General features: G+C 47.4%; 1 protein-coding gene across 1 annotated transcript in view; it reads right to left on the bottom strand.

The window, feature by feature from the left end:
- Positions 1-329: 329 nt before the first annotated feature.
- The window catches only part of FAM219A (family with sequence similarity 219 member A), a 121,152-nt gene continuing 104,944 nt past the window's right edge, over positions 330-16,537 (bottom strand). The window contains exons 5-6 of the mRNA XM_068253075.1: positions 15,347-15,401; positions 330-5,048 (exon numbers count right to left, since the gene is read on the bottom strand). Of these exons, the coding sequence (XP_068109176.1) occupies positions 4,890-5,048; positions 15,347-15,401 (214 nt within the window). The 3' untranslated portion in view covers positions 330-4,889. The remainder of the gene's footprint in view (positions 5,049-15,346; positions 15,402-16,537) is intronic.

Genomic DNA, 16,537 nt, shown 5'->3' with positions numbered 1-16,537 from the left:
GTGTCTCCTCCCCTAATGTCTCCAACCCACTACCCTCTAGACTGTAAGCTCCCAAGGGCAGGGTCCTCCTCCTAGTGTTTCTTATTCTGCTGTAATTTATCATATGAACATGTATCAGTATGGGTGATGTATCCACACAACAACTACATATGTATTTCTATTTGTATTGCTGGATATCCGGATTGTACAGTGTTTTTATCTTTTTCTGCATCTCTGCTCCCCACTATTTGTTTTGTACTATGTACAGCGCTACGGAAGATGTTGGTGCTATATAAATAACACTATATATAATAACAGACCACTAGTAAGACAGATGACACTGAGGCACATTTTCATAGATATGCTTTTAATATTGTCATATTACACTACACACACCAGTAACATTGATAAATACTGCAATGGAAATGTTAAAAAAATATTATACATGTTTACAGAGTCAAACAAAAATAAAAACACACATTCTGACCTCAAATAAATACATTAAAAAACAATAAAAATTACATCGAACCTCTCCTGTGCCACAGGGCCATGTGAGGCCAAAGTGCCGCCCTGCTGGGTGTGAAGGCGTCGGCCCAAGTGAGGCCACCCGCTGACCTCCGGGCCCATGAGGACCCACAGGCCCCAGCACATCCAGACGGGTATGCTGGAACGTAGTTCCTGGGGAGCTGAAGGCCACCCCTCCAAACCAGTCAGGGCTGTCCAGTATATCCCAGCATGCTCTGAGGCCGCTCCGACTCTACAGGGGTTAAGGCAATATTCTACGTCATGTGTATGAGATACAGCAATATGAAACAGTTTATCTCGGGGTGGAGCGAAGGGGTAAACGCAAAACCAGGGCGAGCGGAGGCTGAAGCTAGAAATTAAAACCCAGCACATATTGCGTCCTAACCAACCACAGTCCTTATACTCTAACAGACCAGACACAGGCGGGCCAAACTGCCAGGAAGTGATATTTATACAGCACATAGCTTCAGGGGGCGTCTCTAAGCACGTTCCTAATGACGACATGCTCTAGGGGAGGTGGCCTCTGTGTCAGCTGATCCCTGCCAACCAATGAAGATCTAGTCCCTGAAGGCTGGGATCTGTGGATGCTTTTTTTAAATACTTTATTTTAGGGAAGATCCATTCCTCTGCACAGCTCTGAAAAGTCAGAAACAGAAATGGAAAGCTTGCTTGGATTGGTCAAGATTTACTGAAGGAGAGCAGAGTTCTCCCCAGAATTTTTTTTCCAGCCGGGTGGCATGAAAAAGTAGCCGGGTGGGGCGTGATGAGAAAATTCAGGGCCAGTGCTTTTGTAAGCAACTCTGCTTACAGCATAGGGGGAGGTAAGCCGATGACAGCCGGGTGCTCAACAAAACTAGCCGGGTGGAGCGCCCGGCAAAAAGAGCCTGGGGAGAACACTGGAGAGAAGCCTAGGTGGGCAAACTAGAACCCTATACTGTAGTGTGTCAGGAATTGTAACTGCAGTGTGTAGTTGAGGCCCATTCACATCTGCACAACTATGGTTTATAGTGGTGCCCTGGGGGTCCCTGGCTAGCCCACAAGGTGGGCAAAGGGCTACCAAACCCGAACAAACGGCTACCAAAACTGGGGAGAGAACCACCAGACCTGAGCTGTGAGGAGCAGTCACAAGGACACATTGGAAGCTTAGAAATTAACAAGTGTCAGGAAAAATAAGGGATATTTGGGGCATAAATGATAGGTGAAAACATCTCAAAAAGACAGAGGAGAACCAAGATCAGCTTCAGGAATTTCTGTGCACGATGTCTGAAGACTACACGGCACACGATAAATGAGAAGAACATTATGACTATTTAGCCGTGAGCTGCACTAAGAGATTGATTCCATATTAAGCATTTGGCAACGTTCCCGCTGTCGCCATCATGTCCAGACAACGCAAATGCGTCTCACCGCCGAAGATGGAAGATTTTCATTCCATGGATTTAGGAGAGGCAGATGGCTCCCAGTCTCCCGGGAGTAAGCACGATATTCATTAGGTAAACGTACTACAAGATTCATTAAAATAATATCCAAAGAAGAGGCAAGAGGATGTGACTGGTCCCGAGGAAGACTGAAAGCCATCTGCAGAGAGGACGACACAGAGGTGCTAAATAGGAAGATCTCCAATGGTACAAGATGTGGCACCAATTTTCCTACCAGGTGACTGGGGGAAGCTGAGGGTGCAATCTTGAACTTTTGGCCTCTGTTACCGTAATGTTACTACGCAATATGCCAGATTTACCTGACTGCGGCTCAGGTTCGACAAACGATTGGTTCTTTTTCTAGAAGGAAGCAAAGCGATAAGGAACCATAAGGACAAAGACTGTGCCAGAAGTCACCCGATGTTCACCTTGGAGACCAGGAAGATGATGTTGGGGGGGGGGTCTTTAGCTTGAACTTTCAGCAAACTTTATGGTTCACTAGAGCTTGGTACAGACATTCATGTTCAATGCTTGGACATAAAGATTGTTTGTAATTGTTTCACCCAGGGGGCTGTTCAAGTTGGAAAAGCCCTAAGTATTGTGTGAGTTCTTGCAGAACTGCAGACGTGAGGTCCAGGAGAGATTAATTTCTATGGGTTAGAGCACAATGTATGCCCATCTACATGGTCAAATGTACGGTTATTGGCCCACCAGTGTCTGACCTGCATGCTTTATCACTTCTTGCAAAATTCACTCCATAAAGAAAGTACGGTAGGTGTGAATAGACTAAAAAGAGTACTGAAAAACGTGGTTACACCTCGTCATTTCAGCAGTTACATACCAAACAACATGGGGTGTGCAAGTGAGGGGGTTTGGGGGCAATCCGTGTACATTCCTAAGAGAAGTTCCTCATTGCTCACATCCCTATTATTTGGAAAGCATACCCTGGTTGCACAAAACGCCAGTTTAACTACAAGGGAGGAACTTCCCACCACTTATGAAGCCAGTCCCATCACAAGGGAAGAACTTCCCACCAATCATGAAGCCAGTCCCATCACAAGGGAAAAACTCCCCACAACTTATGAAGGAACTCCCATGACCTGGGAAGGTTGCCCCATTTTTCATTATGCCATTGTTCAGGGAAACTTGTCCTATTGCTCAGGTAGCCAGGCCCATCCACCAAACCAACTCCATAGCTCAGAAAAAACAGGTCCATCACTAGGTAGGAACTTCCGACTCCCCTTGAAGCCATAGCTCACAAAGTTTGCCCCAATGATGAGGAAGCCAGCCCCATTACTCATGAAAGCCAGCCTCATTACTCAGGTAACCAACCCATCATAAAGGAAGTCCAGCCTCACTGTTGAGGAAGTCTGCCTTCTGCTCATGAAGCAAATCCCATCGCTCAAAAAGCAAATTTGTTGCTCAAAAAGCCAGCACCATGGTTCAGAAAGCCAGACTCATCGCTTAGGATCTTGCTGCAATGATGAAGAAGCCAGCTCTTACTACAAGAGCCAGCTCCATTCCTTAGGTGGCAAACCCTACAATAAAAGAAACCCAGTCTCGTTGCTCAGGAGGAAAGCCGCAACACTTAGGAAGTTGATATCACTTAGAAAGCCAAACCCGTTGCCACCACTCATGAAGCCGGTCCCATTGCTCAAGAAGCCGGTCTGATCACTCTAGTCCACACCATTACTTGGGAAACCCATCATATCACTCTAGAAGCCCATTTCTCAAGTAAGCTAGCCACAACCCTCGGGAAGTTTACCACATTGCTTAGGAAGCCCACCCCATTTCAGCAGCCTGATAGTATTAATCTGTCGGGGTCAGTGAATGTGACTTTGTGAAAACAAATCTGGTAGTGGAGGCGGTAGTGATTGTGAACAGTGTACAGGTGGTTTTTCGAAAGACTCAAATCGATGGTTAGAGTATCAGAATTTGTTTTCATCGTTTTTTTAAAATATGGACAGAGACATGGAGACAGAAGAAACCAAAGGACGTGTATGTCTATGTGACAGGAAGTATCATCCCATCTTCATGCACGTGGGATCACTTGCACATCAACATTTGCGTTACTGTGGGGTAAATGTGGGGGTTGGGGGGGTTCAACAGAGCATTCCATCATGAAAGCGGAGTATATAATCGCTTTATACTGGTATTTCTACATGAGATGTTTCACAACATGATCATCGTGGAGAAAACTTGATTGCACAGTGTTTGATCGATGGGGCTCAGCTCTGGTCTACGATTCGCTAAATGTGCCATCATAACCTATCCTCTGATCATCAAAAATTGTGAAAGCCCAATCCTCATGGTAAATCTGATAGCTTTGAGCTCTACCTCTTTCAGGGTCCAAAATCCATGACTACCCTGAGAAGGTAGCATATGCTGGGGAAATGGTTACCAAGAATCCACATGACACTGATCTACACTTTACTCTTTATACGTGAAAAGAAGACCACATACATTTTAAGATCCATCTACACTGAGGCATGGCTATCTACATGGCTTTGGCCAACACCAACTATTGGTCAAGTTGGCCATGACTATAGACCATGATTTCTCAAACTTTGGAAGTTGGAGACACCTATACATTTTGTGTATTCCTGTATCTGAATAAAGTTGTAAGGATTTTGATAGAGGAGGCCTAGTGGGTTGCACATCTACCCTACTTGACCGCTTACTGTTGCCTCTCTATCACCCTTCTACCACCCAACATCTATTGATTATAGTTTTAGTATTGTCATTCCTGGCCTACAAGGGTGGGTCTATATCTTCAGCCCATCAGTCCACACTCCAGAGCGCTGGTCACATGGGATGGCAGATAACCTAAGAGAATGGGATTGTTTGTTTTTTGGTTTCTTCTGGCCCCATGAACACATATCGGTGCGAGTCCTACCATAGGAGGAAGCAATGGCTGTTAAAGATTTACAGTTATCGTGGAATGCACAGATCGTGACACCTCTCTCATTACTGGATATGGCAGGCAGTAGACGAGGTGGCTTGGCAACACATGCAGGTGGGGTTGACGGATTTGGGGGGAATAAGATCCAGGTCTTCGTCATCGGGGATCTCATCTAATCGATAGCCGTCCTTCAGCAGCTGGATGTTCAAGTCTTGGTTGATCTGCTGTTGGGGCAAAAAAACAGGAAGGTGTTAGATAAGGCTCAGCGGTGAGCTAATGAGCACAACAATACAGACTTCCCACAAGGGCCAATATGCAATTACATGTTTTCTCCTGAGTTTTCTCCTAGGTGATATTAACATGTAATTAATTAAATGCCTTGTAAACCGTGAGCAAGCAAGAAAATACTGAGAATAATTGTAATAGTACCTTTTCACCTACTTTTTGGTACTTTCATTTTTTCCAACTTTATTTTATTTGCAAATTTTATCAAAGTAGCATAAAAAGAAACAGCAATACAATCACTAGATCGCAAAGATAGGTACAGATCTGGTAAAGAAAGGACTATGCAATAAAACCAGTGTAGTGTATAGGTAACAATAGAAGCAAACATTATATAGTATAACACTAATGGAAATGCTAGGTCAGTATAAGGTCTTAAACTAGTAGGAACATTAAGGGATATGAATGCTGCCCATTCAGCCCAGGGGGCCCAACATTTTATCAAGCAGAGGTGTGGAGTCTGTAATGGTGGAGGTGATTTTCTACATAATAAATATGGATTGGATCTTTTTGGGGTGAGAGATCTCCAGGTCTTAGCAAGAAGCACCTTGGAAGAATTGCAAATCTGGCATACAAGTTTGTTTTGATAATTGTGAAAGGGGTTTATGGAACTGGGTTGACCATGAATCCAGGTGGAGCTGCATTCTCAGAACATCAGACGCAAGTAACAAGCTGAGTCCAAAAATCGGAGACCAAGGGAAAGTTCCACCAACAAGGAGCTTGGTCTGCTGAGGCATTGCAACCACGGAAGGAAAGGTCCAAGGACACAAGGCCTCATTTAGCCAGTTGGGCCGGAGTCCTACTTTTTGGTATTTTTTTCAATTGTAAGGTACTGAAAACTTATTTAAAAGGGAAGATGCAAAATTATCTTCTAGGGGAAAAGAAAGGGAAAAAAGTCGATTGCTAATCTGCCAAGGTGCCCAAGTATTTCCTTATACATTCCACAATGTATGCACATGTGACTTGACTTTTTAGTAGGAGGTTTGGTTATGTCATTTACCATGTAGGTGAAGCAGAAGGTCTTGGTAATGGAACGATGGACATGTGAATAACGTCTGTTTTAAAATGTCACTAAAGTTTTGATAGATTTACAGCTAAATAAAAGAAGAAAAGTTTGTTTGCTACATTTTTAAATTGATTTAAAGAGACACTGAAGCGGAAAAAAAATATGATATAATGAATTGGTTGTGTTTCATGAATAATTTCTAGAAGATTAGCAGCAAAGAAAATATTCTCATACTTTTATTTTCAGGTATATAGTGTTTTTTCTAACATTGCATCATTCTATAATATGTGCACATTACACAACACTCAGCATTCAAAATGATTCTTTCAGAGCAGTCTGTGAACTAATGACCTCTCCTCTAGCAGAGAAAAAGTAAACAGTTCACTTACAGTTGAGATAATAAAAGTCAGAAGACAGCCCTCTCCACGATTAACTTAGTCGGAGAGCTTAATGGCTTGTTTGCATAGAGATAACAACTGGAGTTTCTTAACTCTTCCTGTACTGGAAACAATTAGACTGATGTATCTGATCTTAATGTTTTATTTCTTACCTGTACTACACATACAAATCATATCATTTTTTTTTCGCTTCAGTGTCTCTTTAAAAGGATCACTACAGTGAAAACAGTAAGCAGTTAAAATCTGACAAATCTGTTCTGGATTAGTCCATTTCCTCATGGGGGTTGTCGGGGCTTTCTTTGTTTCTAAAAGCATTCCCTGAATGGCAGTTGCTCAGTCTAACTTCAAAAATAGTGTGCAGGTGAGAAGAGAGGCTGGCTGGTATCTTACTATTTTGGCAGTTACACTTAGCAACTGTCATTCAGGAAATGCTTTTGAAAAAAAGAAAACCCTGAGAATCCCCCATGAGGAGATGGACTAGTCCAAAACTGTCGCTTCTGTCAGATTTAACTGAGTACTTTTTTCGCTATAGTGGTCCTTTAAAGGGAACCTGTAGTGAGAGAAAAAACGAGGCTGCCATCCTCATTCTGTAATAATGAATGAAAGTTGGCTGACTTCTGTGCTGAGGCTCCGCCTCTAATACTACAAGTCACCGCCCCGGAATGAGCATGCAGATCAGGTGCTGTTGTGCCTGGAACCCACTAGCGCGCTTTTTTTGAGGGGTGAGGGAGCGCTTTAAATCACTAGCGATTTCCCTGAACGCTCTGCCAATGTAAATAAATTCCACTGTAGCGATTGGGTTTAGCAAAATCACAATCGCAGGACGTGCAGCAGTTTGGGAGCGTTTACGCTTCAATGTAAAATATTGATGCAATGGCAAACCGCTGATGAATCGCTACACATCATGATTTGTGTGCGATTTTAAATGACTGCAAGTGGTAACAAAAAAAAAAAACTTTGAAAGCACCAATCAAAATTAAAATCACTAATCGCTATTACAATCGCTGGCAGAAAGCTTACACTTTTTTAAATCCCCGGAAAACGCTCATGAAATCGCTTACAAAACGCTACTTAAAAACGCTAGCGATTTGTGGGTTCCAGGCCTGACTCTGGTGTGACTCCACTGGCTGAATGCTTATTCCAGGGCAGTGACTCCGCTGGCCACATGCTTGTTACAGGGCTGTGACTCCCCTGGCTGCATGCTTCTTGCAGGGCTGTGACTCCCCTGGCTGAATGCTTGTTGCAGGGCTGTAGCTGATGGTTGCATGCTTGTTACAGGGCTGTGAATCCGCTGGCTGTATGCTTGTTACAGGGCAGTGGCTCCGCTGGCTGCATGCTTGTTACAGGGCTGTGACTCCACTGGCTGCATGCTTGTTACAGGGCTGTAACTCCGCTAGCTGAATGCTTGCTACAGGGCAGTGGCTCCGCTGGCCACATGCTTGTTGCAGGGCTGTGACTCCGCTGGCTGCATGCTTGTTACAGGGCTGTGACTGCGCTGGCTGCATGCTTGTTACAGGGCAGTGGCTCCGCTGGCTGCATGCTTGTTACAGGACAGTGGCTCCGCTGGCTGCATGCTTGTTACAGGGCAGTGGCTCTGCTGGCTGCATGCTTGTTACAGGGCAGTGGCTCCGCTGGCTGCATGCTTGTTACAGGGCTGTGGCTCTGATGGTTGCATGCTTGTTACAGGGATGTGACTCCGCTGGCTGCATGCTTGTTACAGGGATGTGACTCCGCTGGCTGCATGCTTGTTACAGGGCTGTGACTCCGCTGGCTGCATGCTTGTTACAGGGCTGTGACTCCGCTGGCTGCATGCTTGTTACAGGGATGTGACTCCGCTGGCTGCATGCTTGTTACAGGGCTGTGACTCCACTGGCTGTATGCTTGTCACAGGGCTGTGGCTCTGATGGCTGTATGCTTGTTACAGGGCAGTGGCTCCGCTGGCTGCATGCTTGTTACAGGGCTGTAACTCAGCTGGCTGAATGCTTGTTACAGGGCTGTGACTCCCCTGGCCGCATGCTTGTTACAGGGCAGTGGCTCCGCTGGCCACATGCTTGTTACAGGGCAGTGGCTCCGCTGGCTGCATGCATGTTACAGGGCTGCGACTCCGCTGGCCGCATGCTTCTTGCAGGGCTGTGACTGATGGTTGCATGCTTGTTACAGGGCTGTGACTCAAACACAGCTACAGCCAAGAGCTCAGCATGGCAGCCAGAGGGAGGCCGCTGGATGGTCCAGAGCTTCCCATGTCCTCCTTGGCTCCTCCTCTGCTGGCTGGGACCCGCCTCTTCTTGGTGACCGTGAAAGAGCGGACACACTGCACATAGGCAAGTATGGTCCGTGTCTGATGAGCAGCATGAAGCAGATTGTGCACAGAGGAAAAGCCAAGCATGCAGTTCTGTATTACTGCGCAGGGCTGTACGGGAACATACCCATCAAGCTCTTATCAGCTGTGTGCAGAGGGGCCCTGCGCAGGGGCGGTGTACTCCAAGAGGGTGGGCGGAGGCTCGGGACTATCCAGAGGCTGTATACTAGTGAGGTCACCAAAAAACAAATCACTGAATCCTGTATTGTAGCATTCTGAGTACCCCAACTGCTCTGGCCCCTCCCCTGTGTCCCTCCACAAGCCAACCTAGGCAAGTGCCTGGGGCCTAGTGGGTGTCCTAGCTTCTCCGGCCCATCTCCCACCTCAGTTTACCAAAAAGGGCAGCTAAAGTTACTTCCTTGTCTGGGGCCTCAATTAATGTTACTCCTTCTCTGCCCCTCTGTGCCTGGCATGCTCTGCTCTGTGCAATGAAGAGGCATGATCACTCTGTGGGGCCCTGCCCTCTGCATTGGTGAATGTGAGGGGTGGAGCAGGTGGAAATGTAAGAGGAGGGGAGTAGATAGAAGGAGGTGGAGCCAAATTAGTAGAAAACCTGTTTTGGAACTCTATGCTGTAAATAATAGCAATGATAATACGTAATACATGTTCTGATCCACCTCAGACCTGGCCGGTACTGTGACTTCCCCACATGCTGGGCCGCTTTCAGTACCGCCTTATAGCTGCGCTCTCAGGCCTGCATCCCCTGAACCCTCAGCTGCAGTGTACACCGGCAGCTCTGATCAGCGGCGGATTTATTTGGGTCACACTTCTCCTATCCCTGCGGGCTCAGAGGGAATTTTCAGCTCTAAACAGATAGTTTTCTCCCAGGTGAGAATCGTGGCTCATTTCAGCCAGTAAAAGAAGACGCCTTACAACAGAGAGGCAGCGAGGCGGCCGATTTATCTCTAAGTGCAGATTCATAGCGGGGGGGGGGGGGGGGGGGGGGGTTGTGACCCCTAGCGGCGCATCATTTGTGCCCCCCAGTCCCTGTGTCACTTAAAGCAGTTGCATGCTGGGAGTTCTTTTTATCTATAATATATTCCTCCTCTTTCCTTTATTTCTCTTCCTAGCTGCTTATCCTCTGCTCACTTGTGTTTAGAAACAAGGCTGAGGTGACTCAGCGATTGGAGGAGAAAACAAAAACACAGTGCAGTGTCTGAAGACTCTGGGAGGAGGGCAGCTAATGAATACACAATGAGCAAGAGAAAGGAGGGGGGAAAACAAGAGTCAGGGAGGATATGATGTCAGCATTAGCTTGGCAAGATGGCCACTGCCTAGAATAGGATTTTCTGCTTTTCCTTTATAAAATTCACAGGAATCATTAACCTCCCTGGCGGTCTATTAAAAAGCGCCAGGGGGCAGCAGAGCAGTTTTTTTAAATTTTTTTTAAATCATGTAGCGAGCCCACGGCTCGCTACATGATAGCCGCTGTGCAGCGGCATCCCCCCACCCTCTTCGATTGCCTCCGGCGATCTCCGATCAGGAAATCCCGTTCCAAGAAGGGATTTCCTGGAGAGCTTCCCCCGTCGCCATGGAGACGGGCGGCATGACGTCATCGGCGTCGTGACGTCATTGGGAGTCCCGAGCAACCCCTCAGCGCTGCCTGGAGTCCCGAGCTACCCCTCAGCGCTGCCTGGCACTAATTGGCCAGGCAGCGCACGGGGTCGGGGGGGGGGGGCAGTGCGGCGAACAATCGGCGGGTAGCAGCGGCGATCGGAGTGCACACGCAGCTAGCAAAGTGCTAGCTACGTGTTGCAAAAAAAAAAAAAATTAGGCAAATCGGACCAGCAGGGCCTGAGAAATCCTCCTGCGCGGCATAGCCTGAGCTCAGCTCGGGCTTACCGCCACGTAGGTTAAGTGGATAGCTCAATACGTCTGTTATGTAAGTAGAACTAGTATTTATCTACTTATATATATGTGTTTTTTATTTCTAGGTTAGCATGGGTGTCGCCATACTATCTGAGAAAAAAAACAACACATATATAAGTAGATAAATACTTGCTCTACTTATATAACGTGTATTGCACTATCCAGGTTTTGATTTTATAGATTTTTTACAGTGAAAAAAAGAGAAAATCCTTCTTAGCATTTCCGATTTTAAAGAGAACCCGAGGTGGGTTTGAAGAATATTATCTGCATACAGAGGCTGGATCTGCCTATACAGCCCAGCCTCTGTTGCTATCCCAAACCCCCCTAAGGTCCCCCTGCACTCTGCAATCCCCCATAAATCACAGCCACGCTGCTGACAAACAGCTGGTCAGAGCTGGCTGTGTTTATCTCTATAGTGTCAGTCTGCTGCTCTCCCCCCCTCCTGCAGAACTCCAGTCCCCGCCTGCATCCCTTCCCTCCCTGCTGATTGGAGGGAAGGGATGGGGGCAGGGACCGGAGCTATGCAGGAGGTGGGGGAGCAGCTGACACTGACACTACAGATGTAAACACAGCCTCACAGCACGGCTGTGATTAGCAGCAAAGAAAATATTCTCATATTTTTATTTTAAGGTATATAGTGTTTTTTCTAACATTGCATCATTCTATAATATGTGCAGATTACACAACACTCAGCATTCAAAATGATTCTTTCAGAGCAGTCTTTGCACTAATGACCTCTCCTCTAGCAGAGGAAAAGTAAACAGTTGAGATAATAAAAGTCAGATAACAGCCCTCTCCACGACTGATGGCCCGTACACGCCGGGCGGATCGCTCAGAAACAGCCGTATCAGTCCGCCGACAGTGCATACACACGCCGGACTGTCGTTGGCACGCCCACCCAGCGGGAGGCAACGACGGACCCGTCGTTGCCTCCAGTCCGGCGTGTGTACGGGCCTTAAACTTAGTCGGAGAGTTAATGGCTTGTTTGCATAGAGATAACTGGAGTTTCTTAACTCTTCCTGTACTGGAAACAATTAGACTGATGTATCTGATCTTAATGTTTTATTTCTTAGCTGTACTACACATACAAATCATAATATCATAATTTTTTTTTCGCTTCAGTGTCTCTTTAAGTGTGGCTATTTTCAAGCCAATCCTGATGTCATTTCCTCCCTTACTCTCCATTGTCTCAGCATGAGAAATATTGGCCAGAGAGGAACAGAGGTGTGGAAGGAGAAACCAGGAGGGAAAGAGGCTTCAGCCAATCAGGCTGCATTAGTTAAGAATACAGAAGCAAAAAAGGACAACCCAGCAAGCCCTGCAACTTCCTTTCTGTGTACCAAATGTTGTGTGTACCAAATAAGAGTCAGGTAAACTGGGTAATGATCATTTATTATCAACAAGAAAAGTCATAGTAATTTTAACTTTTGGATTGCCTGGTTAGCAGCCTTATTACTTGTTTACCTGATAAAAATAAATAATTGATTTTTGATTTTATGGCCGACAGTTACACTTTAAACTACTCATACATACTGCACACAACTGTCCATAGACTATGGACTATAGTTTATGGACAGTTGTGTGTGTGCAGTACACCCGGCTGTGTATGGTAACAGGCTGTAATACACCATATGCTGTTCACTTTTAGTGGGGTTTGGGTGATTTACTTAGCAGAAGCTTAAAGTGGATCCGAGATAAACTTTTACTCATTGCATAATTGTGTTCCTTTCATGTAGTTTATAGGGCATTCCTCAAGCCAAATATTTTTTTTGTTTTGTTTTAATACTCTAATTCCCTATAAACTAAACAGGCCTCGCCCACAGCTTTTCTAGAGTGCCTTGGCATTCAGTCCCATGTAGCAAAGGCTTATGGGAGCTCAGTCTGGGCAGGAGGAGGTTACTAGCCAGAGATTTCAGAGGGGGAGGGGAGGAGATGGGAGGGGAGGGGAGGAGAGGGGAGGGGAGGAGAGGGGAGGGGAAGGGTGGGGAGGGGAAGGGTGGGGAGGGGAGGAGAGGGGAGGGGAGGAAAGGGGAGGAGAGGGGAGGAGAGGGGAGGAGAAGGGAGGAGAGGGGAGGAGAGGAGAGGGGAGGAGGAGAGGAGGGGAGGAGGAGAGGAGGGGAGGGGAGGAGAGGAGGGGAGGGGAGGAGAGGAGGGGAGGGTAGGAGAGGAGGGGAGGGGAGGGGAGGAGGGGAGGGGAGGGGAGGAGGGGAGGAGAGGGGAGGAGGGGAGGGGAGGAGAGGGGAGGAGAGGGGAGGAGGGGAGGGGAGGAGAGGGGAGGAGGGGAGGGGAGGAGAGGGGAGGAGGGGAGGGGAGGAGAGGGGAGGAGAGGGGAGGAGGGGAGGGGAGGAGGGGAGGGGAGGAGAGGGGAGGAGGGGAGGAGAGGGGAGGGGAGGAGAGGGGAGGAGAGGGGAGGGGAGGAGAGGGGAGGGGAAGGGAGGAGAGGGGAGTGAAGTTTTCACAGGCTGAGGGCTAGAGATACAGATCAGCTTGCCTGTGTGTAATGATGACAAACAGAACATGGCTGCCCTCGTATCACAGGAATAAATAATCAAACTGTTGAAGCTGTTTGCAGATAGATTTGCTGTGTAGATGTAAATGTGTGTATCTAAACGTTATATAAGATATATAGACACGTTACTTGTTATAGTTAGTTTTTTATCTCGGATCCGCTTTAATAAAGGTTGATGTAGACCATGCAGATCATTGGAATATTGTGGAGTTGGTGTAGACTTGATAGCACAATATGGCTCCCCCTATAGAGGGTATTACAAGATTAACTATTAGTGCCTGAGCGCTTGGTAATATTGGATTGGTGAGGTAATGAGCAGAGCAAACCCATATGAGCTGTGTTGCTGGCATTTGTCATGCGGCGCACGTGGAAGCCGCGGTCACAGGCGCTCAGTGGCCCCGGGGAGGAGGTGACATTTCAGGGGAACACGGCGGGAGGTGCTGTTACTGGAACACTGAGCTATAACTCGTCTACCGCTGAGGACGGGGACAGGCCCTCTACATGTACCAGACAAAGGCTGCCCAAAGGTCATAATAATAATGAACAACTGAGAAACAGAACATGCTTCCCGTGTGGCCAGGCCGGAGTCACACATTATTAGGAACGGGCTTCGCTACATCCTACAAACTGTGATGCCCACATCTCTGTAGGAGTCTCCTCTAAGCCCCCCCCCCCCGCATGGATCTCATTTCTGTCTGGCTCCCATTACCCTGCACTGCAATAATCTATCAAGCTCTGAACCGAATGTAAAATGTAATTCCACATGAGGTAAAGATCTTCGGAATTGTCATGCAGTTTTTCGGTAAATTACCAAACTATTGTTGTATGTGTGAAAATCTAAGTGAATCCAATGGCCTGTCAGAGGAGGCGGTATTCTGGTGTGACAATCATGTGACCAAATACAGGGGGAGGTAAACATGGTGTGACGGTCATGTGACCACATACAGGGGGAGGTAAACATGGTGTGACGGTCATGTGACCAGATACAGGTGGGGTAAACATGGTATGACGGTCATGTGACCAGATACAGGTGGGGTAAACATGGTGTGACGGTCATGTGACCACATACAGGGGGAGGTAAACATGGTGTGACGGTCATGTGACCACATACAGGGGGAGGTAAACATGGTGTGACGGTCATGTGACCAGATACAGGTGGGGTAAACATGGTATGACGGTCATGTGACCAGATACAGGTGGGGTAAACATGGTGTGACGGTCATGTGACCACATACAGGGGGAGGTAAACATGGTGTGACGGTCATGTGACCACATACAGGGGGAGGTAAACATGGTGTGGTGTCATGTGACCAGATACAGGGGGAGGTAAACATGGTGCGACGGTCATGTGACCAGATACAGGGGGAGGTAAACATGGTGCGACGGTCATGTGACCAGATACAGGGGGAGGTAAACATGCTGTGACGGTCATGTGACCAGATACAGGGGAGGCAAACATGGCGTGGCGGTCATGTGACCAGATACAGGGGAGGTAGGCATGGTGTGGTGTCATGTGACCAGATACAGGGGGAGGTAGGCATGGTGTGGCGGTCATGTGACCAGATACAGGGGGAGGTAGGCATGGTGTGGTGTCATGTGACCAGATACAGGGGGAGGTAGGCATGGTGTGGCGGTCATGTGACCAGATACAGGGGAGGTAGGCATGGTGTGGTGTCATGTGACCAGATACAGGGGAGGTAGGCATGGTGTGGCGGTCATGTGACCAGATACAGGGGAGGCAAACATGGCTAGCCGGTCATGTGACCAGATACACGGGAGGCAAACATGGCGTGGCGGTCATGTGACCAGATACAGGGGAGGTAGGCATGGTGTGGTGTCATGTGACCAGATACAGGGGGAGGTAGGCATGGTGTGGCGGTCATGTGACCAGATACAGGGGGAGGTAGGCATGGTGTGGCGGTCATGTGACCAGATACAGGGGAGGTAGGCATGGTGTGGCGGTCATGTGACCAGATACAGGGGAGGTAGGCATGGTGTGACGGTCATGTGACCAGATACAGGGGAGGTACACATGGTGTGACGGTCATGTGACCAGATACAGGGGAGGCAAACAATGACAGTACTAAGCATCAGCTTACCTCGGCAGAGGAGTAGCCTGAAGAGGAATATCTGGACATATCAAAGTCATCGTCACTGAAAGAGAGAGACAGACAGATGTGTGACTCCAGTGCAGCAGCCAACAGCCTGTCTAATGCCCGGTACACACCATGCAATTATCCCATCAGATAGAAGGATCTAATTATTTCCTACAGGTCTGATTTGACTTCCAATCGTTTTTATGATCAATTTTCTGATGACTTCTATAAAAAATGATCAGCAAAACAATCGGAAACAATCAGATCGGACCAGTCCGAGATAATCGATTCAACCCATCTATCCGACAGAAAATCGAATGGTGTGTCCCACCGACAGACATAGCGATTCTTCGGGCAAGATGGAAAACAAATCATGTACATGCAGGATAGATAGACAGATAGGCAGTCAGTTAGGGCTCGTTTCCACTAGTGCGGCGTGCGTCTCGGAGACGCATGCCGGCACTAAGCGGGTGGGCGGGATCGCAGGCGGATCCCATGAGCCGTGCCATGGGATTCGCAGCCTCCGCCACAAATTCTGCAGGGGGTCCGGCCGAATCGCTCCCGCAAGCGATTCGGCAGCGGCGCCGTTATCCCCTATGGCAGAGTTTCCCCGTGCGATTCATGTGCGGGGAAACTCTGCGGAATCGCGGCGGAAACCGCGATAGTGGAAACGGGCCCTTAAGGTGGCCGTTCATTTAGTGATTTTGCTTCACAATCAACCATTCCAAATGATCATTTTATCAAATCGGGAGAGAATGTAGAATGGAGTGTGTCCCAGTGTGCTCTATGATGACAACTCTCCGATATGTTGAATCGATGAACTTGTTGATCAGGCAGGCTAGAAGATATCGGTCCATCGCACAGGAATTGGCTACTGTTCACATGACTTCCATCAACAAAGAATCAATTATCAGAGCATAGAGGAACAACATCGTTCAGTATAAATGTGAAGGAGAATTCACCAGGATCTCGCCTGTAGTGTGTGGGCCACTAGTTGATCGACTTTCAATCAACCACACTGAATATGATCGCTTAATAAAGGCTTGGCTGTATGGTTATCTTTAGATATGCAGTAAATAGACGGATAAACAGACTGATACAGATCTATGACTCATATACTGTAAAACATGATAAATGCATAGACAGGCACGAATTAAGCTCGCCACACGTTATCACTCATTTTCGATAGTCATA

The sequence above is a fragment of the Hyperolius riggenbachi genome, chromosome 1 (genome assembly GCF_040937935.1).
Source record: "Hyperolius riggenbachi isolate aHypRig1 chromosome 1, aHypRig1.pri, whole genome shotgun sequence".
Taxonomy (NCBI): Eukaryota; Metazoa; Chordata; class Amphibia; order Anura; family Hyperoliidae; genus Hyperolius; species Hyperolius riggenbachi.
The sequence above is the reverse complement of the archived record's forward strand: the minus strand, read 5'-3'. Positions and strand labels throughout refer to the sequence as shown.